Below are 26929 nucleotides of genomic sequence, written 5' to 3'. Positions count from 1 at the left end.
CCAATATCTGGGCCCTTCTGGCGGACGCATCAATGCCAACACCCCATCTTAACTTGAGATTCCTGCCATGCTTCTTTTTTCCATGTGAACGATATAGTAAGATTTTGTGGGTTGAGTCGTCCAGTTACATTCTCATTGAGCTCGTCAATGTAACGGCTCCTTTTTTGCATCCTCCAATGCAAAAAAGGAGTTTCTTCCTTACGTTTAGAAAGAATCCATGTATCAGAAGCGTATTCGACTAATGCGACTATAAATTATGAATAGACTTTAAATTGAATGCGATTAGCGTGTCAGTGGCCGAGGCAATAGAAAGGCCAGTTTTCACACGACAGGACTAGGATTCTGATCCCATCTGAACCATTCCTCCATAGCAAGGACTATCTCGCTGCCTGTCATCAATAAGTCTGGCAATCCAGAAATGACAAGTTTGACCTCACTGGTCATTAAACCTTAAACAAGATGTTTGATAAATAAAATCCGATAGAGATAGAAACATTTTCTGTATAACAAGAGAGAAACAGGCTACATTTAAGCCATCGGTACCGAGCAAACTAATGCTTAATCACAATAAAAAATTTGCCATCGATTGCGAGAATTAAATAAAGTTCACTAGGCCAATGTTCTTACAGGGAAGAGTAAGCTAAACTTATGGTGATTATTTAAAAAAATAAGATCAACATACTTGTCTGCTCCTGAAGCTTCTGCGTAGTCATTTACCAATTGATTTAATTCCCGCAATTCCTTCACGGCAATACCATCATTTCATCTTAAATGTAGCCTAGCGCGTGCTTATCTACAACTTCAAATCATCTTATTTATTACAGCGATTTATCCTTGTCCTCGGTAGCGCCAATAAGCGTTATTGAGACGGTGTGTATTGCCTATCATTTATCTTTAAAGCCGATGTTCTCGTATTTCTGTCGAGAGTTCGAACAACGTCTGGAAGCAAATAAGCTGAGACAGACATTAACTTTTATTTGTAGCATTTAGTATTAGACTTAGGCGTAGGGCTAACTATCCTTGTACGTGTAAAACTAAGACAACGAAAGCAAGAAATTGCAGGACCTCTCCAGATTGTAGCCCATGAAGAAGTCTTAGACTCTTATCTCCTTGCAATACCAATAATTTACATATAAACCATACTTTAGATAGCTCATTTCATGAAAATAAATACAAAAATAAGGAAAGTAAGGAAAACCTTGCATGCTGCGTTCCTCGTACGCAGGGATACCTTCTTCTTCTTCTTCTTCTTCTTCTTCTTCTTCTTCTTTTTCTTCTTCTTAATGGCACTACAACATCGAGAGGTCTGGGCCTGCCATGTCTGGCTTTCTGTGACTTAATTTTACCCACAGCAAAGTAGTCAGCCCTACGAACGGGCATGTGGTCTGGATGGGATTTGAACCCCGGTCCTGCCGTGTGAAGATCGGCGCCGTTATCGTCTCAGCCACCGGACCGCTCCTTCGCTGAATACTTCGCTACGGCTAAATGCAAGCCGTAGAAAGCCAGAAATGGCAGGCCGAGACCTTTGAAGGTTGAAGTGCCAAGGAAGAAGAAGAACTTAAAGTACCTCAATTAAAATTTAGATAGTAATTATTAATCTACCGAAAACACATTGGTCTGTTCTTCCTAATACTCTTATTAAGTATCTTGTACTTAATTCATTTTCAGTTAATCTAGTGACATTTTCATTATACAAAAATGTCATGTAACTTCTGTTTTTATAAGACAAAAACCAAAGACTCTCCTTAAACTTATTTGCCTTAAATATTGCTGATATCACTGACATTAATCCGTCTAACTGGAAACGCATACAAATCCAACAAACATATGTGTCGAACATTAGCCCCAGTCGGGCCCGATTGAAATCAAAACTTTAAATCAATGCCAGCATGTCTCCCACTCAGCATCAACCCCCTCCAGGCCCCCACCCCCGCCAGGAAGAAAAAGAGTTTGTTCCTTAGTTCCGTTTAGCCACAGTTTGATGGCCCTGGCCCCCAGATCGAACCGTGAGGTATCATCCATTCGGAAACTGATCTAATTTGCAGGAGGTGCAATGTTATGCAAATCGCTTCCTAATAGCTGCAACCGGGGCGAATGATTTGCCGGTGGTTCAACAGCTTTCACCCTCTACCAGCTCTCCCCTTCGTTTGGCCCCAAACAGAGAGGCGAGGGTGCAACAGTGTCCGGGATGAGCATTTCGGAAGAAAATCATACATATTCAATCGGCCATTCAAAGGTTAAAGCGAAACCGGCATCGGTGAATAGTGCGTGAAAAGGATACTGGGATTTGGTGGAAGCAAATAAAACTATTCAGAATTAGTGCGACGTATTCGATAGCTAGCCAGCAGGAGAGATCTCATCCGGATTGGATGAGAGCATAATGGTGCAACAATATTAGTCTTTCCAATACTCAAACAGTAACAGCGCTTTGTTTGCAGTTGCTTACCACACACACACACACACACACACACAAGGGGGCGTTCCAAGGTTCTCATTTTACGAAGACAATTTACTGCACCGACATGTTTAAATTCAATTAAACACTCAAGTTGCTTCCTTCGGGCCGAAACTCGTGGCTGGGGCACTTACCGGTGGACCCGGCGTCCAAAATTGGACCGTTTCCAAAAAGCCGGAGCGTTGTAATCGGGCCTGGCCCGGTTTCGGTGTGCGGTATTCGAATTAATCCCATAAATATTCATTACTTTGCTCGATTCATTTGTTAAAAGCAAAGTGTACTTCGCCCGTCAGCTGGTGGTTGAAGTGGCGCAGTCCCCCAATTCGATTTCCCCGAAACCTTCCCCTCGCTGACGCTGCAGGCTTCGTCCTCAGATTTTCTGAGCCTTCCGATGAAAGACGCCACAGTGACAGTGAGTGGTTTCCACCTGCCGGAGAACGGGGACAAAGGTACGGTACGGCTGTGGAAACAGAGCCCAGACAGACCTGAGCTCCACTTCGGTCCGGTCGACGTAATTTCGATTATTGAGGTTAGTTTCCGTTCGATAAACGTTCCTCGAGATGGTTGGGGTCCCGCTATAAGGTGGGGAAGCAGAGCGAAGAAACGAAGGGGACACATTTCCGTTACGCAAAACGGGTTAACCATAATGGGCATTACACTCCAACGTGTACCATTCCAACTTCCCCATTTCGGCAAGAAAATGGTGGCGCACGGAACGTACGGAGCACTCCGATTCCTTATCGTTCTCACTGTGGCGTTGATGGCTCCAACCGCTACAATTGAAGTGGAGCTACGAGGACGTGAGTGGGGAACTGTGGAACCGGGTGGAGTGACACCCTCCGGACTCGACTTCTCCCCCCGGGGCTGGAGAGTGTAAAGCCCGTGTAGCAAAGTTATTCTTTTGTTACGCTCGAAAGCCTTCACTATGGCGGGTGGCGCACGTCCCGCGATCGAATCGGCCGAGGTCGTTGGAAAACTCGTTGACTCGTCCTCTTGCGGCTGCGAGATCGTTGACCGTACGCCGTGGAGTGGGTGGTGTGACCCTTCTACGGGTAAACCCCGCTTCAAACAACGAGCGTGGAAATTCGATGTACTCGGACGGACGACTCTTCAAAAACGCTCCCAACGCCGACTCGTTGTAGGCGCTGACTCGTCCGGCCACACACAGCCGTGTCCCCGCTTTGTGCGCCGTCTGCTGCACTTCTCTGTTCACTGAACCGTTTTGTCTCGGATTTTAGCACCAACCGGGGGAAGGGTTGTAGCAGCTGGGGAGAAATACTGCTGGGTAGGCTGGGCTTTTGTTATTTACCCAATCGCTGCCGCCAAGCGGCTTACAGAGCTCTCCAGTTCCAGCGTCTCTTGCGGTTAAGGGGGGAGCAAAAAAAAAACTACGCCCGTGAGGAAATCTTGTGCATGAATGTACAAACCGAATCGATATTCCGGTGTGTTTCCTTTTGCACCTTCCAAAGAGGGTCAACGGTGACGGTGTGGAGGTCACGCCAGGCAGAGGACACGCGAGCAGGAAATGAAGAGTGATGGCAGACAGAGTAGTATGGGAAACGGGGGAAATGGTGGGGTTCGGATGGTAAAAATCGAAGCAAGATTGGTTGGTGGTGTGATGAGGAAATGACGAGTTTTTCCTGCTTTTCTTCCTCTACCTCCCTCCCTACCCAAAACCCTCCACCATAACTTCCTTTTGCGTCGCGTGTGCGTACAAAAAAGGGAACGACGCCGTTCTACTACTACTCGGTGTCGATGGCTACCATTTGAGACCATTTTTCCCTCGGTTGCTTGCCCTCCTACAACCTCGCTTCCCCCCCCTCCATTTTACCACCCGTGGAGAAACGACCAAAGAACATAAAAATGAAATGCCAGAACTTCAATGGCACAAACACACGGGGCAACGCTTACCAACACAAGCGAACCCACTGTACTAGCGGCGGTACATCCCTTACAGCTACACATTTCTGTGTGTTGGTGAGATCGGAATGTTGTTTGGAAAAGTCGGTGTGCGTCGTGAAAAACAAAAACACCACCCTCCTGATTTTCCCCCGAATGCCCGCGCGCCATTTCCCATCGGGCGCAGCGTGGTTAGGGCTCTTCACCAATTCGCGCCATCCGAGAGCTGAGTTGTTGTTAACGTGATTTGCCTACCTTTCAGGCGCATGTGCACACGCACATCAGCACCAACACCAACACCGTAGTGCTAGTTGTTCGCTCTCGCTCTCAGGCATGGTGGTGGTTTGGTGGGAAATCCTGCTTTCCACGGCAAGGCTCCTTGTCGGTAGAAAATATAAACAATCCGCTCCGGAGCGATTGCAGGACGAAATTACTCACCAAGAGCGGACAATCGGGTCTCCCATTTCAAGTGAGGGCATTGAGAGAGAGAGAGTGTGTGAGAGCAAGAGAAAGTGTCACCGAGAGTCCTGTCTACCAGTCTACTACGTAGAAGAAACGGGTTTGAGCCTTTTTCCTGTTCGTTTCTTTGTATCTCTGTGTGTGTGTGTGTTTCTGTCAAAGAGCGAACGTAGCGGGTTCGGTTGGCGATTTTGCATCAGTTGGAGTTCATCTTTCGTGGCGTACAGAGGGCAAACGTTGTCTCGTTCGGTCCGTTGTGTGCGAACAGAGTTTTACTATCCTTCTCCGGTCGTGCAGCAGTGTGTGCGTGTATGGGTGATCGCGTGTCCGTATACTTTAGGCCAGTGGTTGACGGTGTGCGCGAGTACTAAGCATTTTTTGTTGTTTCTTGATGTTCAGTGCCATTAGCGTCACCATGGCTGAAGGGTAGCCGCTTATCGGTTGATCGGTACCGAGACGGTTCCGTGAGCGTAGTGTTTGGATGCGCGAGGTAAGAACCGTTTGCGTGTGCTCGTGTACTGTGCGTGCGTGTGTATGTGTGTGTGTGTAGGATATGCGTCAAGAGAAGCGTGGGGACCGGGGGAATCCTGGTGCTGGTGATGGTGGCGGTGGTTTAGTGTTTCCGAGTGACGGAATTCTTAATGTGCGGCAACCGGAAGTGAGGGAAAGCAGAAAATGAAACAAAATTAAGGCTAGCTAATTATTTACACCGTCACTGTGCCCCGTGCCGTATCACTTGATGGTGTAGTAGTAATGGAGCAGGGAATAATTACGAAGTGGTGCTTCGGTTGGAAGTTGCGATGTATCAATGAGCCAAGCGGGGTACAGTACGAACGGCCTGCTATGATGTGTAAGTGCGATGATGGAACCGGAAGTTGAAGCTCAAATTATCATGGCACACTGTTTTTTTTTTGTTGCTGTTCCTTGACAGTTTGCCAGGTGTGAAAGTGTGTGAGCGTGAAGTGAGCATACCGAAAGCGTGTCAAGTGAGAGATGCAATCCGAAAAAAATAAAAAATAAACCAGAGGACCAAGAAAATAACTTCACTGGAAAGGGGTACTTTGGGAAGAATCGCCGAACGGATCCTTACCAGAGGTAACCGAGTTCTCCGAGTGGTTTAATAATAGTGGGTAGTTTCTCCGTAGGCGTGATTAACGAGGGATGTCTCGGACGTACTTTATTCGATTGTCGGCATTCTTTCGGACCCACGCGTTTGGCCCAGCATGATATTCCGAAATAAGGGGAAACAAGAAACTCCCCCCCCACATCATCCTTTTTAGTACAGGGCCAAACGATGTGTTGAAAGGTCGCCGGCACGATGGATAAAGGTGTCCTGCTGCGTTATCGTACACCACAATGTGTGCGTGTGTGTGTGTACGTTCTCCCTATCGCACACCTTTGCGTGTTAACACAAATTTGTGTTAGCTTTTTTCTTGATGCTGTTGGTGCTGCCATCCACTCGAACGGACAAATGGCTGCAAATGGCGGTTACTGGCTGGCTTCCTAACCATCGTGCACGCTGAAAGCACTCCATAGTTGTCACGCCGACGCTGGCCGTCCGGCTTTTGTTGCCGTTGCGTGCCACCGCCGCCATTGACGCCCCCAAAATGGCGGCCTCCGGTTGTTGGACTAACGGCCCGAACATGGGTTGCATGGGGACATAAAAAAAGGATACGATAAAATGATATTGCCATTGCTCAGGCATCGCGTTTTTTTTTTCACTGTTCTGCTGTTCGGCCTATCAGCGGGCCAGAATAGAGCTGGTGTGACTAGGAGCAACGGAGCAATAATGGACGCGTTTTATACGCGGTGTTGCGTGTGTAGTGTCTGTGTGTGTGTGTGTGCGTGTGTTGTGTAAAGCCTACCTGGCTGGGGATGCTCCGACAAATTATCCGGGCGTGTGTTGCGCCCGAATGCCATTCGAGACAAATTAAAGAAGCACTAGCACGCCAACAAGAGAGATAGTTAGGCAACGTCGGATGTAATTACTGTAACCGTTTCCCGCAAAGTGGAAGTCTCCGCCGTAATAGGAAGTGTTGTGCAGTAGTGGCCCCGGAACGCACCGGATATGGTGCTGTTCACTGTTGCCGACTCGCCGGTTTCGCATTGTGCGCGCGATCCACTCAACAACGCATACAGGATATACAACGACTGCTACTGCTGCTGCTGCTGCTGCTTCCCAACAGAAAAGAAAAAGAGCAAACCAACACCAGGAAGGAAAAAAGCTCGAAGTGGAAATTACCATCCTACCTTGTTGTTGGCCATCTACCCGGGTGGCGGGCGCGCTATTATTGAAACGATGATGATATTCGCCTACCTAGTTGGCATCATCTTGAAACAGGTGAGCGGAAAACGGGTGCCTTTGTATTGTATGCACCGGGAGCAACCGAGCTTTATTCCACTTGCAGCCACTTTTTAAGTTTGCCATTTTTAATGAAATATGTACACCGGGTTGCAACTTTTCTTACGAACCAACTCCTGCACCAAGGATGCTGGTGCTTAAGACCAGCATCCAGATATCTGGTAGGAACTTTTATTTCTCAGTTTAAACACCACGCCACGCTGAACACCATTTCGCTGACGAACGTTTCAGGCTGCAGTTAACAGTTCCAATTAAAAATGGTTACCCTCTTAAGACGCGCCAGCGATGTAAATTAAAACTGGGATACAATTTGGCGGCACGTGAGAGAATGTGTTTGCAATTTGTGGGTGACGCTTGGGAAGAAATGCTGCTTAGGGCAGTGGTCGTAAATTGCCAACTGCCCTTTTTCGGAATGTAGCCGAAATGGGGACCGTAAGCGTGATTTATTTTCGCTTAAGCTGATGCAGCTTAGGAGATAAAAAACGGGGTGTTTTAATTTGTTGCTAGAATGGTTGGAATTGCTATTTTGCGCTATGGCGTTAAGAGGTAATGTTTGTTTAGTATGTATAAATTATTTTAATAGCAAGCGTTTGTGATCCCTTTCTAAATCATGCTATAATTTAAAGAAAATTTCTCTCGCGTTATGCTAAAACTGCTTTACATAACCTTATAAGTATATTGTATCTTCTGGAGGAATTTTTTTTAAAGAATTGTTTTCGTTGCAATTTTATTTATTCGTTTGAAACACTTGATAGAAGTTATCGTAGCTAATTTTTCTTCTTTGGCACTTCAACCTCGTTAGGTCTTGGCCTGCCATTTTTGGCTTTCTGTGAGTTGATTATACCCTGCAGGATCGGAGAATATAGCTGGATCGTTAGTCCTGTGTATGGGGAGGCGGTCTGGATGGGATTTGAAGTCCTGTTCTGCTCAACCAAGTCCCCGCTAGAATTCGAGCATTTAAGGTCTTTAGCTTGTTTTGATGTAGTTTTAGCACATAAATGTCTATGAACTAATAACCCCATCGAGCTGCAAAAAGGTGCCTTATTCCGGGTGTACTCGGTTGTTTTGTAGCGTGGGGTTCCATTATCCAAAGACCTGTTCATAGCAAGAGTCTTTATCCTAAAAAGACATCTTATCCTGGGACGTTGTTAATAGTTTCGTATTTCGAGAAAGGATTTCTGTTCATGCTCTAGGTGTTGCGCTAGGTGTCTAGGAGCATCAAGCTGACTCTGTCTGTCACGTGCCTCAATTCGGTGCAACTTCATCGGTGATGTTGAAAGTTGTATTCTAGGATTAAATAATGATTGTTTACTGCTTTAATTTGTCCTCATTAAAGAAGTCCCTCAGGGAGGGGCCCATATCACAGGAGCGGGTATATAGTCCCTCCTGGGCAGAACTTTCCCTACGCAAGACTGAATATCCTGTGACGGGTAAAATTAAGTCAAAGAAACCGAAATGTCACCTTAAAGTTGTGACGCTAAAGAAGAAAAAAAGACAAACTCCATAAATCCCTTTGTTTGATTTTTGAATAACAGCAAGAAAGCAGCTGTTCAGGACGATATATTAAAACTTCACAATTATCCTTGAAGAGTTGATAATGAACTGTCTCTTAAAATAAGACCAATTTTGTGGAATTGTGGTCGTTTGTATAAGGTGAAAGGTTATTTTTTAATGGAATTGAATAATACTAACCTTGAGGCGGTCTGCGTTAAACTCCAGACCGCTTCCCCGTATGCTGGACTGACTATCTAGCTACTTGCCAGGCTGAAACCTCACGAGATTGTAGAGACACGTAAGAAGAAAAAGAAATTCTCAATACAAATTTCTTGGAAGTTGTTCAGCTTTTACTACTTCCGATTACTGCAGTTCAGTATCAGTTTTGAACAATATTATCCAATATGATCCGTGTTCTGTTTGGTCAACTCTTGCAGATGGAAATTCGGTTAAGGATATCATAGGCATTTGGAACTCAACATTTGTTTACAAGTTTAACAATTTTAATGTCATTCTTAAAACATTGGGCGAAGGTAATGACTGCCACTAAGATGAAGTTCCACAATCAACCATATTATCCCTATTCCATTCCTTACACTTTATACAGCTGTATTGACTACCCAAAAATGTTTCAACTGCAATATACCAACTTGGCAATAAGAGCATCGTTGGAATTCATTCAAAACTGCACGATTTAATTATAATTTCAGCCAGATTGACCTTCAAAGCGTAAACTGCTAACAAACAAACATTTGATTACAATTTGCTCGTACGCACGCCTGCCTGGCCAGGAACAGTTCCAACATCAAAACGAAAAGTGCAGTTTCTGATGCTCTTTTCATCACCATTGCCGCACCTTATGTTATCAATGTACTATTTTGCAAACTTGCTACAAATTTGTGATTTCCTAGCGCTTGCATAGTTGCTGTTTAAATACTCGGGCCAAACTTATGCAGCGCCAGCGCGCAAGCTTTTAATGTGAGTCAAAAACTCGGCTCGTTCGCACCGATGACTTTATGCTGTGTGTGTGTGTATTTTCGCTGAAAATTGCACTTTGGGTTGTGCATTATGAAGACATGCACACAAAACAGCTCGTGTAGAGTTTCATCAAGTTATGGGTTTATGATACAGTCTGGCAACTTAAATATATAGTTACCTACGTCGACCGAACGCTGCCACCAACGGCAACGGTGTTTTGCATTTTCGCCACAACCGAGAGTTGGTATAATTTGAGCTTCCGGTTGGGCAACTTCTCGCCCGAACTATTCCATTAGCCAAGAGAGAAGCTAGTGTAGCTCACCGGCCGGAGGACGAGACTTTTTCGAAAGAAGTCGTGGCCCGAGCAGTGGATAAGAAACTGCCCCTACCCGACCGTAAGATGGAAGTTGTGCTAAGCCGGCATTAGAGAGGCCCACACCTCAAAGAGTCGCAAGACAACTACGCTACGGATGCCCTGTGTCTGTCTTCGGGCATGGCTTAAAACCAACATGCCCATGGCTGCATGTTTACTTAGTCCCGCAGCAAGGACGCACCGTACGTGAGCGCTCGGGGTGGGGGAACCGAAACGAGCGGGCCTCCTAAATTATAAATACACTAATCTTATCGGGAAGTTTGGCTGAGCCTTAATCCTGCCTTCGGAAAGAAAGGTTTGCCGGTTGCAGGTTCGGACTAGTGGGCTGCTCCATTTTGAATGATTTCTAAGTCGTCTCTCGGACCCCCTCCCCTCCCCCCAATAAACGAGTTCGTTGCTGGTGATGTGGTTTTGTTTAGGAAAAAGTTTTCCAGTTACGGCTGGGCTCAAGTTGCAGACACAGGGGCTTTTGCTTTTGGGGCAGTCTGGTTCGAAGCGTCATGCCGGATATATCAAGGACGCGGTGTTGATGGGACATTAGTTTGAATGTGGTCCAAAAAGAATAAAAATCCACATGAAACGTGAGAGAGAGAGCCAGAGAAAGAAAGAGACCTGTTTCCTACAACCGAAAGATGTAGAACGGGGAACTATTACGAATTACCTGAACTCGACTGTAATGGGAGATGTGTTGGAATGTGAGGGCTAATGGGCAGGACGATTAGTAGCGTTGTTTATTTTTAGGCTAGCGTGGATCAGGTGGAAAACCGGGCAGGAAGTGGCGGGAAATGGGTTTGACAGGTATTTCGGATATTTATCGGCTAGAGGTGTTTGTTGGGAAATGTAATCTTCACGCCTCGAAGGTTGAGTCAGCCCCATCCCCGGCCTTACTTACTCATTTGAGTTGTGCCTTTTCTTGCTAAGCCTTGGTTGTTGTTCGATTAGTACTATCTGCTGTTGGTGTCAAATAGTTGGAAGCCGGAAAGCTTAGGTTAAAAGTGATGTAGATCTGGGAAACTGTTTACAAACAGAAACATTCATCACTACGATACATAGCTCAAGGATGGCCACATAAGTAAATTGGGTATGCAATTGGAAAATGGCTTTCACAGTAGAAACTATTATTTAACGTGCAATTGGCTGAGTCATCTGTGTTAAAGTATAATGGTTCTGAGAGACAATTGTCCTAGAACATAATGTGTCCAGGTGACAGCGGTCATCTGGATCTCAAAATTGTTAATTGGGCACCAAGCGATAGGAGAGCGATAGGAGTGCGAGAGGAGAGAGAGAGCGTGAGAACGGTGTCGTGATCGTCGCAGGGTCAGATTAGTCGAGATAGCGCAGGCCTAGTGATCGGACCCGTTTTTGAGTTTGAATAAAGTGACAAACTACAAAACCGCCGAACTATTATTTTTGAACGGAACAATTCTCAAAAACGGCCAAGTATAGTGCGCTAAAGACGCGGAAAACAGGACATAGAGACTATACAATCCGTGTGCGTTGTGTGCTTAGGACAGAGCGTGGCGTTTTTACCAGCACGTCGGTAAAATATAGTGCGTCGTCGTGTGCGTTGTGTAGATAGTGCATAGCGTTAACCAGTGCGTCGGACAACTGTACAGAGTGTCGTCGTGTGCGTCGCGTAGTTCAGAGAAGTGCACAGCGTTTTACGAGCACGAAGGGAATGTATAGTGTGTCCGTGTGTGCGTTTGTGTAGCTTAAGGAAGTGCACATCGTTTAACGAGAACGCTAAGGAGCAGTACATCGGGTCGTCGTGTGCGTTGCACGGTTTGAAAAAGTGCACAACGCTTACCAGGTCGTCGTGAAAAGTACAGAGTGTTCCGCGTTGCGTTCGTGTATTCTAGGAAGAAACACGTGCAAGCGTGTACATTCGTGTATCGTGGTTGTGTGCGCTCGCAGCGTGAAGGTGTACAGCGTTTACCGGTACGCCGGACAAAGCGTATTGTGCCGAGTGTGAGTTCGTGCCTTTCTAGGAAGAATCGTGTTTGAACAGGAATCGGAGTGGCGTGCGCTGCGCAGCTTGAAAGTGTACAACGTTTACCGATGAAAGCATTGTGTGTCGTTTTGTGTGGACATTGTTAGTTCGTGCGCATCGTCAGGTATTTCGGCAGAAAACGTTTGTGTCCGTTTAGTTTAAACAATGCCGAGAGTACGGAGATCTACAGCGAAGGTGCAGGAAGCTGATGCTCAGAAGATGGATGAAGTTGCTGTTAACGTTTCGCAAGAACTCGTTGATGAGAACAATGATGGTAACGTTACGATTTTAGAGCAACTGATCGTAGCTGAGAAATCCAAGCACGCTACCGAAATGGCATTGCGAAAGGAGCTGATTGAACTGAAAAAACAACATCAAATGGAACTACGGGAATTGCAGGAATCTTTGGATTCCATCACGGAAGAGAAACCGAAGGTTTCACGTCGCATAACAAAAGATCAAGCAGCGGCCAGGAAAACTATTTCTTTGGCACTTCCCAAGTTCTGTGGAGAACCAGATGTGTGGCCGTTTTTCATCAGCAGCTTCAAAACAACAACGGAAGAGTGTGGGTTGAACAATATCGAGAATATGAAGCGTTTGATGGATAGTCTGGGTGGAGAAGCATTGGAGGCTGTGAAAGGCAGACTCATCTTCCCTGATGCGGTGCCGGGAGTGATCAAGGAGCTGGAAAGTCGGTTTGGAAGACCAAGAAAGTTGCTAGAAAACCTGCTACGTAAAGTCCGCGAAACGCCTTCGCCTACAGACAATCATTTGGAGAGTTTTATTACGTTTGGGTTTAAAGTGAAGCAGTTGTGTGACCATCTGGTAGCAAGCAACATGACAGACCACCAAAATAATCCATTCCTGGTAGAAGAGCTTATTGACAAGCTTCCTCCGAGATGCAAGGTGGAGTGGGTTCGTTTCAAACGTGACAAAGAGGGAAGTGTTATGGCAATTTTCGGAGAATACATTCAGACAGTGATCGACGAAGTTTCTGAAGTGACTGATTGTACACCGGTGAGCAGTCAGAAAGCAGGGAAGTACGAAGCTCTGAAACAACGCTCCAGACCAGTGAAATCGAATGCAGTCCAAATGCGCAACAACGTGCATGATTTGGAAAATAGTGGAGTCAACCAGCTCAAGATGACCTGTTGGGTGTGCAGCAACACAGGGCATAGCCTCAAGGAGTGTGACCAGTTTAAGGAGATGACGCTAGTCGATCGTTTCAAAACATTGGAGAAGCTCAAAATATGTAAGTTGTGTTTGTCCCGTTCCTGCCGCGGTAAATGTAAAATTGCTTACAAATGTCGGGTAGAAGGGTGTAACAGTAGACATCATACATTAATGCACTGTGCAGAGGAAGTTCTCCAAGTTCACTCAGAAACAGCTAGCCCTGGAACTGTCATCTATCGCACGATGCCGATTACACTATATGCGGAACGAAGCAGTGTCGATGTCATCGCCCTTATCGACGAAGGGTCGTCGGGAACTTTGCTGGAAGCCGGAGTCGCCAAACGACTGAATGTTACTGGACCAACGGAACCGCTGGTTATCTCGTGGACGAACAGCATCAAGCGTGAAGAACATGATTCAAAGAGATTTTCGTTGAAAACTTCAGCCCAGGGTTCGTCAGAAAGGTGGAATCTACTGAACGTTAGAACTGTATCAGAGCTGTTACTGCCTAAGCCAAAAAAGTCAGTAGCTGAAGTAATCAAGAAATATAAACATCTTTCAGACGTTCCAGTGCTAGACCACCCTAATGAAGCGCCATCTATGATTATTGGTCTGGATAACATAGATTTGTTTGCAGCTTTGGAAACTCGAATCGGCAACCGCGGAGAACCGATAGCTGTAAGGTCCAAGCTAGGATGGACGGTGTACGGTGTCGATGGATATCGTAAGGTGTATAACGTTCCCGTAAATATGCACCAGATCCAGTCTTTGGACAACAGACAGCTGCACGACATGATGAAACAACAATACCAGCTGGAAGAGCTTCGCAGCGATAACTACAACCCGCCAATAGCGAACGAAGAACAACGAGCTAGAGATATCCTAGAGAAAACCACGTGTCGAGTAGGAGATCGGTTTCAAACGGGACTGTTGTGGCGTGATGATGTTCGAGAACTTCCCGAAAGCTACCCCATGGCGGAGAAGAGAATGCTACAACTGTCCAGAAAGCTCAGTAAGAAACCGGATCTGAACACTGCGGTATGTCGGATGATACAAGAGTATCAAGACAAAGGATATGCTCACGAGCTAGCGGAGTCGGAGTTAGTCGAAGGCGCCTATGAACCGGTATGGTATTTACCATTGAACGTGGTACAACATGCAAAGAAGCCAGACAAGATAAGACTTGTTTGGGATGCTGCAGCATCAGTAGATGGAGTATCTTTAAACTCTCTACTGCTTAAAGGACCGGACATGTTGGTCCCGCTTCCGAAGATCATCTGTAAATTCCGTGAGAAACCCATCGCGTTTGGAGGGGACATCAAGGAGATGTTCCATCAGCTACGGATTTGTGAGAAAGACAAACATGCTCAGCGATTTCTATTTGGAACAAAGCCCTGCGGAGCACCTCGTGTGTACGTGATGGACGTTGCGACCTTTGGTGCTACCTGCTCGCCCTGCTCAGCACAGTACGTGAAGAACCTGAATGCTCGGGAGTTCGCCGAACAGTTTCCCGGAGCAGCGTCAGCAATCATCGGGAATCATTACGTGGATGATTATTACGACAGTGCAGACAGCGTTGGCGAAGCGGTTGAGTTGGCGAAGGATGTGAGGTACGTACACTCCCGTGGAGGGTTCCACATTCGTAATTGGGTTTCAAACAGCATGGAGTTTCTGGAAGCTTTGGAAGAGCGGAACGCGACATCAACTCTTCGCTTTACGGATGATAAGGAGTCAACATTCGATCGAGTGCTGGGAATATGCTGGAAACCTCAAGAAGACGTCTTCTGTTTTGAAGCCACGACCGAGATGGAATTGAGCAAGTATGTTACAGGTACCATCCGTCCTTCGAAACGTGTCGTATTGAGTGTAGTAATGGCTCAATTCGATCCGATGGGTTTCATCACACCAGTAACAATACGAGGAAAGATGCTCATACAAGACCTCTGGAGATCGGGATGTGATTGGGACACAGCGATAGATGCGAAGTCACATGGGAAGTGGATGTTGTGGATCAAATCATTAATGAGTCTAAAATCGTTGCAGATACCACGATGTTATTTCGGAGACTCAAGATCCCAAGACGTATCAGACATCCAGCTTCATGTCTTCACAGATGCCAGCGAGACGGCCTTTGGATGCGTGGCTTACCTAAGAGCAATCGTGCATGGCAAAGTATGCTGTACGTTGGTGATGAGTCGGTCGAAGGTTGCACCCCTTAAACCATTGTCAGTACCGCGTTTGGAGCTTCAAGCGGCGGTGCTGGGTGTTCGACTGGCGAAAACCGTTATCGAGTCCCATCATCTGGTTATCTCAAGACAGTTCTTCTGGACAGATTCCAAAGTGGTGTTGTCCTGGATAAGATCGGATGTGCGACGTTACAAACAGTTCGTGGGACTGAGAGTAGGAGAGATTCTCAGTAATAGCAGCGTAGAGGATTGGAGTTGGGTGCCGTCGAGTGAAAATGTAGCAGATGTAATCACTAAATGGGGAAAGACCAACAGCCCCGTTGATGAGAGTGTATGGATACATGGACCTGCATTTTTGAGCAAGAACGAAGACGAATGGCCGCCTCAACAGAAGCCGGAGCTTAACACCGCGGAGGAGATACGAGTACACTTGCTGATACATGACGTGATGGTACCTGGAGCACTTATAGACGCCAGTCGTATTTCCAAGTGGACGGTGTTGGTGCGTACCGTGGCGTGTGTACTGCGATTTATTTCGAACTGCCGCAGGAAAGCAAAAGGAGAACCCCTCGAGACGTTGCGAGCGACGGAGAATCATCTACGACTACTATTGAACGCAAAGGTACAAAGCCGGCGAACCCCTCTTCAGCAAAACGAGTACGACAAGTCTGAGAAGCTATTGATGAGAGTAGCACAATCTGAATGCTTTGTAGACGAGATCAAGGTTCTGACTAAGAATATGGGTCGCCCCTCAGAACAATGGATGAGCCTCGACAAGGGTAGCCCGCTCTATAAGCTATCTCCATTGCTAGATGAGGACGGACTTATACGGATGGAAGGACGAACTGAGCAAGCCAAGTTTCTTCCGTTTAGTCTACGATTTCCGGTGATCTTACCAGACAAGCATCCGATTACAGAGTCCATCGTGCGTCATTACCACGAGAGAAGTGGTCACGGCTACCGCGAAGCAGTAAAGAACGAGCTCCGTCGAGCGTACTTCATAATACACCTAGACGCTACAGTTCGGAGAGTATCATCGGCGTGTGTGTGGTGCAAGGTGCACCGGAACCGTCCGAAGGTGCCGAGGATGGCACCCTTACCTGTTCAACGTCTAACGCCTTTTTTTAAGACCTTTCAGCTTCACTGGAGTTGATTATCTCGGACCGTTTACCGTGACCGTTGGAAGACGTTCGGAGAAGCGCTGGATAGTGCTGTTTACCTGCCTGGTGGTCCGAGCCGTCCATCTCGAAGTTGCCAATGAGCTGACTACGCAGTCCTGCATGATGGCCATCCGACGTTTCGTCTGTCGTAGAGGCTGGCCAATGGAATTCCTGTCGGACAACGGCACCAATTTCCAAGGTGCCAGCAAGCTGATAGTCACCGCGATCGATGAGGATTGTGCTGATCAGATGACGAATGCTAGGACCAAATGGACGTTCAATCCTCCAGCAGCACCCCATATGGGAGGGGTGTGGGAGCGTCTCGTGCGGTCGGTGAAAGACGTTTTGAAGGCCCTTGACGATGGGCGACGCCTTACTGACGAGATTCTGCAAACCAGCGTTCTGGAGGCCGAAGACATCATCAATTCCAGACCGTTAGTAACAGTGTCGCAACATGGAAGTGACGAAGAGACACTAACACCTAACCATTTTCTGCGTGGAGTGCATGGTAGAGACGAACGCGTCGTCCCCCCTACTAACCCTAAGATAGCGATGCGTGATACATATGAGAGGTCCCAGCAACTTGCAGATCTAATGTGGGAAAAATGGGTAAAAGAGTATGCTCCCACTCTGAATCAAAGGAAGAAGTGGTTTGGGGATAATCGATCGCTAGGAATAGGTGACTTAGTCTATGTGGTAGATGGCAAATGTAGAAAGCAATGGGTGCGGGGAATTGTTGAAGAGGTCATAAAGGCAGGAGACGGACGGGTACGCCAGGTTTGGGTACGCACACAGAACGGAAGGTTCAAGCGAGCAGTACACAATCTTGCTGTATTGGAAGTAGAGTAAAGGGTAACGCCAGTAAGGATACACTGGGTTACGGGCGGGGGGATGTCCAGGTGACAGCGGTCATCTGGATCTCAAAATTGTTAATTGGGCACCAAGCGATAGGAGAGCGATAGGAGTGCGAGAGGAGAGAGAGAGCGTGAGAACGGTGTCGTGATCGTCGCAGGGTCAGATTAGTCGAGATAGCGCAGGCCTAGTGATCGGACCCGTTTTTGAGTTTGAATAAAGTGACAAACTACAAAACCGCCGAACTATTATTTTTGAACGGAACATAATGTATGGCAACTTGTCCTGCCCGTATTGGGATAGCAATTCTTTTGAAACTGATGATGCTGTAGACTTGTGATGCCATAAAGTGTTGTACTTTCTGTGCTATGGATTTCCGATTTCAGAGCTGATTGATAGTAAGGAATAGCAATTGATTGGAGTATCTTTCGTGTGTATAACTGTGCTCCACCGATAATTTTGCTCTATTGATGAAGCTGCCGTCAGTCTCCCGACTAGACATTAAAAATATGTGCTGTATTTTCGGAATCCCTGAAGCACTTTATTTTTTCCGTCGGGACCTACCACAAGTAAATAAAAACTCAGGGAAGTCAGTCAAAGATGTCCAGACAAGGATATCGTCCGAGAAATAAAAAATGAGGATTATGTGTTTTGTCTTAGCATAAAAAATTGACGACAATTGATGTTTAATATCTCAGGTTATCGCAATAAAAACTATTTTAAATGTCATTTGTCGTATATTTTCTGTGCTTTGAAAGTTGACCGATAGAGGGCTACTTTCATCTAGAATATTGGGCGTATTTTTTTCACTGGGCGAAGTATTAACTTTTAACGTTGTTTTTATTAGTTCGTTAGGCCGAGAAGTTATAAACTTACCGTTAGGCTCATTACTCGTAAAGAAACTCGTGTGGAAGCGAGATCTTTTCTTTTTTTTTGGAAAATATTATAAAACATCCTTAATATAGCCTCTGTAGAATATTTTTTTGATTTTGTATTGAAGTTGTTGGTATTTATTTAAGGTCCAGTTAATTTCCTGTAAAAAAAAACTTTTGCTTACTTAAGTCATACTTAGTTGTAGAATCTTCAACTATTCAGAAACAAAAATATCATCTCTAATTACGAGCCAACTCGAATGATTTCCACATGGTAGTTTACAGCAGGTGACAAGTCTTTTATACTTTAAGAGTTAGATAATAACCGTAAAGACCGACAGTTTCAACAAGACAAAGAAAAAAAAACACAATTTAATTCCTTTCCTTCCCTTGCCCATTTCCCATAGTCCGCGTAGGAAAGCTTGCTTCATTAAGCATAGGGAAGCCGGACAAGCTGCACCGAAATGGGCAAAAGTTCCGTCGCCAGAGTGGCCATTAAAAACATTCGTCCGACGACTATCTGGGTAATGCACACCGGCAGATGCGTTTTGGACAAATTGGATGGAATAGTTTTTCTTTTCTCTCTTGCTCTTTTCCCTCCAATGTATCATCTTACCAGCGGGGCCGAGATGGGGGAGTCGCATGACGGACCCGCGTGACGCTTCCGTACACCGTGCCGCACCATATTGCACACCGATGGTGGCAACGCGTAGGGTTCTTATCGATAACTCAGCACAATTTATTTGCTAAACTTTCTCTAATGTTACTGCTGTTTTAAAATAGTTTCAATAGTGCCGAGTCTTGGGCAGTTTCGAGTCCCTTTTTTCCCTGGGCGTGGGAGCTTGGGAGCTTGGGAGTGAGCAAAAAAAGGAAGAGAGGGTGTTTTAGTTAGTTTGCCCTAGACATTAAGCTGTGTCATAAAGAAAAGGAAGGAAACATTTTGGCTCATTAAACTGTTTTTGAACAGGGGGATGTTTTATGTGTGTGTGTGTGCTCGTGTATCAGGAAAAAGGGTCTACGAGGAAGAGTACTCCACGACGCGGGAAGGAAGTATTTTTACGAGTACTTCCAAAATTGAATGAGAGTTTGGCGTAGATTAAGCAGTAAGCAAAGGAAGATGTAGATGGGGGCGGGAAAATGTGTTGGCGATGACATGGAAGTCATGCTGGGTTTCCCGTTGCTTAAGCTTAACATTGTTCCTACCAGAGCGTTTTCACCTTGCCAGGTGAGAGTTGCTTAGTTGAAAATCCACAACGCATCAGCACCGGTGAGCAAAATGCAAATTAGAGTCAAATATTTAAGATGGAATGAGGCAAACAAAAAAAAAAATGAGATGAGAATCAGTGTACACACACTTTATGTTCAACTTTGTGCCCAATTTTCACCAGCATACCGCAGCATAAAACCAACGAACGCTGGACCAACGACAATTCGGCGTGTTGTGGCGTTGCGTACCCGGTACTCTGCTCCTAATACCATCCGGACGCAGACACATTCAACACATTCATTGTGATTTCGGCGGTTTACCGATGGCTTAAAGCGTGCTATAGAAGGCAAAACGCACACCGCCCCAAAGGAACCTGGCCTCAATCGTCTGTTGGCCCCGCCATTCTTCGAGACCCTGCCCAACCGTGGTGGGTAGTATTTTCCATCGGCATTTGTAATGTATTCAAACGATAATGGAAAGTTATAATGCGATTAAAAAAGTTTACCACGTCCCCATTACTAATGGTGGCCGACCGTCTATCGGCCGAGGCAGCATCCATGGAATGGGACGGCTGAAACTTTTACGTGTGATATTGCCCCCAGTGGCGGGAGGATGTTGTTTGGTTTTGGTCAGCCTACGGTCAGCAGCATAGCAAGAGGGAAAATACAATTTTTGGGTTGGTCCCCATGTACTTTTGTGTCTCTCCCTTCGAATGAGTCCCCAGGTTCAACCGTCCAGGTGCGGTGCGGTCTATGTTGATTTGAGGAAAACGTGTTGGGAAGGCATGATTCGGATTTGGGGTTGTTTTACGATTCTGATTGCGAAAGACATTAATACTGCTTAAGAACTACCGAGAGGGGAACCTGTGAGCCATTGGCTTTGACTACATGTAAGTAGCCGGCCAACAAAGTCCTACAATTTCGTCCTGTTAATTGGAAATAAATTTGTCCGTTGCGAGACAAACGACTCGGCTTAACAGGGGTTTTCACCTCAACAGGAAGCCTTCTTATGCGAATATTACGAGAAACTGGTGTTGCTCGTAAAAAAAAACACCATAAGCTGTCTTCTTCCAGAAGTTGTTGGCATTGGAGATGATCGGTAGTCACAAGCGAATGCCACACGTGCCATTATGTCCTCAATTTTCTTTCGCCCTACCATCCTCATTGGTAAACTGTTTTCGTTGGTGCCAAACTTTTCTCACCAAACAATCCAGTCGTCCGGATATTTTGTTTTCCCAAGCCGAAAGTAAGCGAACCCAGCGGCTGTGTTGTTGTTGTTTTGTTGCCGCTTCACATTATATGCTTGTGTTGCTTTAATAATACTCCACCCGTCGTGGTTTGCCACCGTGTCGAGCAGCTAAAACAGTACCATATAAACACCCTCACACACACACGCACACAGATTTGCATTGGTCGCGTGCAACGAGCTGCCAAATGTCTGTTTTCCCTTGGATTTCCCGACCGTTTTTCTGTTTTACATTTTACCTCAACTCGTGACGCTAATGATTCCTATCGGTAGGGGGTGAGGGTGGCCGATGGTCGTGGAATGTTGCCAGGACGGCTTGTTATCCGGCTCCTCCCTTGCACGCCTACGGTGCCTGAAAGCACCGTGTGTGTGTGTGAGCGTTCCCCAAGAGGGAAATTTCCGTTTCCGCGCGGGCGTCACGCTCCGTTTGGCGTAAAACTTTAGCAGACAGCGCGTCAGCTGCCGTGCGAATGTGTTGGAAAGTTGGAACCATCTTGAAACCGGGCCAAATTATGTATCGCGCCTACCTTCCCGATCCAAGCGACCCATTCCATGGGGTGGTGGGTCTCTGGATACAACGGTCAGCACGGTTGGGTCACGGGCGTGGATTGGTCCGGTCGAGGATGGCAGGAAGGTTCGGCGAGGAGGGGATCAGGGATTGGAAGAGGTGGGTAAGTTTGTGTGAAATTTCGGTAGTTCCGGGTGCCCGGGAGACGGCATGAAGGTGGAGATTGTTGATTGATGTGTTAATTTTGCCCTTCGGCCAGCTTCAGCTCGTGGGGTAATATGATTTGTGTGTTGCGTGCGAAAGTGCCAGCAGGGCCTGGTTTGATCATATTGCATTATATATCCTTCGATCGAAAGGTGTGTTTGGCATTCCGGACTGAGATGGATGTGGGGTTCGGCGTGGGGTTTGGAGGGTCTACTGAGGTGTGCAATGTGTACTCAAGGGATGGTGCCACAAATAACATGTTCTATAAAACGAGTTTTTGATTTAAAGCGCAAACAACTTGCCAGCGAACCGGGAAGCGATGGCTTAATCAAAATGGGCATTTGTATGGTGGGAGCAACCGACCTACCAAAAATATTGGTGGGTTTATTGTGGTCCGATATTGAACCAGTAATTGTCACAGTAATGTTTCAGGGTATTGAGGATGAATGGTGGTAGAATTTAATTTTTACTCTTTAGTACATACTTTAAACAAGTGCATGCCTTGAGTGCAAAGTTGTTAGAGCTTTATGAGCCTTGCATTATGTATTATTGTCTACAACATCTACACGATATTATGGTCTTACATCTACCACTCTTTTCACACGGTATCACAGGTTAATGGAACTTATTTTAAAACTTTCCAAGCTTTGAACAAGTAACTATGGTGCTTATTTACCCAAAATTTTGAATGTGTAGCATATTTGATGAAGCTCTGAAAAGTCGGATGCTTCTCCTACGGAAAACAACAGTTGTTTGGTTAAAGAGGACAATTGTAAGTTTAATATGAGTTGTATGACGCTTTTACAGTCTAATGAATCGAACAAAAATTATACTTACATGTGCAAAATTTGTCTTCCATACATTTTGTATTTTTAACAGACTGCTTTGTGTTAAAATCTTCAAAACCACCTAAAGTTAAACGTTTTTTGAACCTACGGATTCCTCCTTCACACAACTAGACGGATTTAGACCAAAACTTAGAACATAGGTTGAAACTAAACTTTGCCGTCTTTGCTCAGATACGCCTTTGAGACTCAACGTACAACAGGAAGATGACCTTTAAATCATTCAGTCTCATTCGTATGGAAGAACGTTAGACTAAGTTTGGTCAAGAAACAGTTTGAAATGTCAAGTAACAAGACTATTACCAGACTGTACAACCTGTAAAAGTTCTTAAGTTCTATAATGTTGGAGATCTTAAAACTTCATACAGGAAACGGCTAGATTTTGAAGTTGGATAAAAGTAACTGATAATTCTTCACATCGCAAAACTAGGAATTGGATCCCATGGAAGTTGTTCTTCCGATGAGAGTTGAACAGATTTTTCGTCTTATTGGTTTGAATAAGTCCAGGAAGTCATTCAATGGTAGCTGTAAGCAGATTGCTAAGCTAAGGAAAAAATTGTAAACTTTCTTTAGCGTTGTTGTCCAAATTTGAAATAGTGAACATTAAATAGGATTAAGTCTTATTTTGTATAAATTGACAAATGCCTACATACGATTTTGGTTAACTCTTTCTTGTTCAGTTACTAGGAGAAAAGAAGTCTGTTATGACATTTTCAACCTATCACTGCTATAAAACTTCTCTTTCAAATACTCAGTACTTACAATTTAATGTTTGCCAGCCCAGACACAATGCAACAGGAACAATTGTCATTGAAAAATATTACAAGGCCCAAACCGCTTTATGGAACTGCTTCATCTTCTGCCTATAGTAATCCCAGCAGCTTTAAACAAAGCGATGGATTTAGCAAATAAAAAAAAACTGACCGATAAAAAAAAGAAAATGAACTCTCTTTACAACAAATGGTAAAATATATCCTGCCGAATGAAGCGTGCTATGGCGTGCGGTGACATAAAATGGTCCTTTACCGTTAGACTTAAAGCCGGAAGGAATGAGAGCCGAAATGCTAGCTCACCCACGGAACGGATCAAACCAACCTTCCTCGCACGAGTATGTGCGTGCGATTTATGGTAGGAAATAATACAAAATCCTTTCCCACCAGCGCCCCAGCGACCGAGCGACTTGTGCCGATTGTTTCCTCCTTCAATCGGATGGCTTATCGTGAGTGAGTTTCACCGTGCTTCGAGGCGGATGGACTTTCATGCGAACCTTTTGCCGCCGATGTGAGGCACATACGGTTGAGCCAAGAAACCAAACGGCGATGGGCTGTTAAGTAGGATTACGGGAGACATTTTGCTCGCCGCTTCTCCGTTGTGAAGTGTGCAATGTAGCTTAGCGGCGGCAAGTGAGTAGTCTCGTCCGGGCAGTAGTAGCTGGCGCGGTGGGTATTTTGGGTAGAGCTTTTCACAGCACTGAGCGATGGAAGCTTATTTGTCATCTAACATGTCGAAAGTTTGCTTGTGTGTGTGTGTGCGTGTATGTTCCATTAGGCACGACGATTGCGTTGATAGGGAATTAAGTGATGTAGATGACGTGGTAGCTCGTCGGTGGATAATCAGTTCATCTAGTGGACTTGGTGGGTTCCGTGACTAGTTTGGTCACTTTTTTACGATGCTTTGCAGGTTTGCGTTGGACGAAGCGTCTTTCGATTTGCTTCCTTATGTATAAAGTACCAGGCGGCTCCATCGAGTTTCGGGAAAATAAAGCAATGTTTTAATGAGTATTTTCATGACAAGATGACGTACGAATCAAATGAAGTGTTTTTTATATCAACTTTGTATGACTTTATATTTTTGTTGGAGTTTTTCTATAAGTTTGCGTTGTAGGAATCGTTGTCAGTTTGATGCTTAATTTATAAAGTACCAGGCGGCTCCATCGAGATCGAGAATAGATCAAATATTATTTTAAAGAGCACTTTCATGTGTTTTAAATGTAAAACAAATATTGTGTAGTATGTATGAAAATGTTTCAATATTGAAAAAAAAAATAAAAATGAACTGTAAGCATAAAAAAAAATTATTTTATGAACCCTAAAACAAACAGTTTTGTTTGCTACAACATGTTAGAATAAATTACAGTTCCCGAAACAGTTTTCAACGCTTTTTCCACCATTAAAACAGTTATGTATTTTGCTACGTGTAATTTTTCCCTGGCTCTTATTCAATTCAACTAGCGCGCGCAGATTCGTTTACCGATCTCTATTCATCCAGCCAACGTCAGTCTCCACAGTCTCTTCTATCCATAAAACAAAAACAAAATAAAACAAAAACCTGAAGCTATGTCTACATTGTCAAGAGGAATTATGCCTCTCGAGGTACAAAACAAGAGACGTCAACATGCACCCTCTTCGTGTGGCCTTCCGGCAGTATTTTTCGCATCCGACGCTGTTCGCTTTTTCCGGACGGCTGTCAGAAGCGTTCGTTCTCCGTTTTAGCTGCCTGCTTTTTTTTTGTTTCTGTTGTTGCCTCCTGCTTGTTTGTGTGTATTTTGTATGCTGTCGCTCGCACTGGTACGGCCGGGGTTCACTGTTCGAGTGTCGAGGCCGTCAGCAAAAGTTGCAGTTAGTATCACATGCTTTATTCCGTCTGTTGTCTGCAGATAATTGGAGCAATATGAACTCTGGCCCTGAGTCGGCAGGTAAGGGGAAGATGGTTTTTGGTGAGGATGGCATCGAGGGCGGAGGAAACGTATTTATCTCTCATCCCATGTTATCCGGTGCAGGAGTTTTCCCCGTCCCATTGCAGAACTTTACTCAACGTACAGGACATCGAACCCTCCTCCATTGCTGGGAAAAGCCTTCAAGCGAATGCTCTTGTATCGGAGCGTATTTGCATGTCGGCTTGCTACGGGAGACGAGTTGCTTGAACTGTTTTTGTCATGCATTTGAAACAGCCGACTGACGCATACCCATACACACACCTGGACGCCATGTACATATACGCGAACGCGTCAAAGATCGAGTCTTGTTTGGCGCCCTTTTGCTGCGTGTTGCAGCTAGTGGGAAGGCGCCTAGCCGTAAGCTCGGGAATACCGGTCCCGGTGGAAGATGATGGAACATTCTATCCTGTCTGCGTTGCGATGAAGCAAAGCATCGCTATACATATGGCTGCGGGCATTTTGTGTGCGCTCAATGTCGTACACCTGTTACCTTCGGCAAGACAGAGAGAGAGAGAGAGAGAAAGGGAGCGCGCGCGTTCTGGAAAACAGGGGATAGGATTTCTAACTATTCGCATTGCTTCGCGTGGTCGCAGATGATACGGGGGCCATTTTTGGGATACGGCGCAATACGAAACACAAAAAAAGAGGAAAACACATTGCGTCTAATGCTACCCAGAGCCTCAGCAATATCAGACACGCGTTGAGATGAAGACATACCGCACAACAACAAAGTGATAAACAAAATATTGTCCTCGAGCGCCGGGATTGGAAAAGAATGTTAGCGACCCGTAACAGCGATGCGTCGGTGGATGGCAGCATTTGTTTTCTTTCGATTTCCTGTCGGTGCGTGGTCCGCAGGGTGCTTACTTTCCATTGTGGTTGAAGTTTGGGTGCTGAAGATAAATATAGCATGTAGAAACGTTTTGCGTAGCGATTAGAGACTCGGAATTTTGGGAAAAATAAAATTTAGTTAAACTTCTTATGATAGGTAAGATTCCCAAAATGCTATGCATCTTTTTAAATAAAATGAGGTAATTTAAGCTTTAAAAGGCCCCAAAAGACACCTTCAAAATATTCTTTTACCAGCTGCATGCTATGCAAAAAAGTGAGTAATTTTTTTCCTTCTACACAACCAGTCTCGACGTTACTTGGTCGAAATTTGATGCCCAACTGTTCTTCGCTCCTTTTTTGCATAGCAAAAGGAGATGAATTGGCAACAATGCTTATTTTTGTTGCTGCTGCTGTTGTTGTTCACATTCTGACTGTAATTTTATCCCCTTTGTGCTATCACGGACAGTTCCGACAACGGTCGTAAAACCGAGAGAACCTCCCCCCCCAAAGATCGTTCGACCGCTTTAGAATACGGCGGGAAATTTTCCGCACCCGTAAGCAAACTGGCCGTAAAAATTGAATACCATCTTCAGCCGCTGAACCTTGACTTGCAGCTGGAACGAGCGGCACCCATAAAACGCGGCGCGGCACAAACCGCCTGCAAACCGGGCCGTGCAATCGCAAACAACACAGTCCATCATTAATTTAATGTGCTGATTGTACTGCGCGCCGTGTGGTTCCGTGGTGCATATTTCCTTCCCAGAAGCTCGTTCGTCCGTTGTTTTGCGCACTGTTACCGCTCGATGACTCATTGTGTGTGTTTTGTGCTTCGCTTTCTCACCATTTGTGTTTATTTTCTTTCTCTCCCCAACAGGATCCATCCAGATGAAAGCCGCCGTGTCTTACCCAGCCCGTTCCGAAACCAAAGATTTCATCCTTTTCCACCGTTGCGTTTGATGGAGGGATGGTGAAGTAATATAGCAAAAAAGAAGCTGAGTTTCGTAAAGGCTTGGCAAGCAAAATAAATACACAGAAGCAGCAGCAGAGCGTCTAGGAAAAAATCTCGATTACTGCTAATAGCAGATAGAGGACGGACCGGCGATGAAGAGTGGCAGAAATC

The 26929-nt window shown here is 45.5% G+C and overlaps 2 protein-coding genes across 5 annotated transcripts in view; both read left to right on the top strand.

The window, feature by feature from the left end:
• The first annotated feature begins 4882 nt into the window (after nucleotides 1–4882).
• Nucleotides 4883–26929, top strand: part of LOC118510096 — a 172587-nt gene continuing 150540 nt past the window's right edge. For 2 of the 4 annotated variants that reach the window (XM_036051525.1, XM_036051521.1), the window contains exon 1: nucleotides 4883–5303. The gene's annotated coding sequence lies outside the window, so the exon portion shown is untranslated. Of the gene's footprint in view, nucleotides 5909–26683; nucleotides 26782–26929 lie in introns of all 4 variants that reach the window. The other 2 variants (XM_036051523.1, XM_036051522.1) reach the window with 2 other exon arrangements.
• LOC118510097 lies at nucleotides 11195–15476 on the top strand. The gene is made up of 2 exons (XM_036051526.1): nucleotides 11195–14793; nucleotides 15227–15476. The coding sequence occupies exons 1-2, from the start codon at nucleotides 12176–12178 to the stop codon at nucleotides 15333–15335; spliced, it is 2727 nt and encodes a 908-aa protein (XP_035907419.1). The 5' UTR covers nucleotides 11195–12175; the 3' UTR covers nucleotides 15336–15476.

The sequence above is a fragment of the Anopheles stephensi genome, chromosome 3 (assembly GCF_013141755.1).
Source record: "Anopheles stephensi strain Indian chromosome 3, UCI_ANSTEP_V1.0, whole genome shotgun sequence".
Taxonomy (NCBI): domain Eukaryota; kingdom Metazoa; phylum Arthropoda; class Insecta; order Diptera; family Culicidae; genus Anopheles; species Anopheles stephensi.
This window is presented reverse-complemented; position numbering and strand designations above follow the sequence as displayed.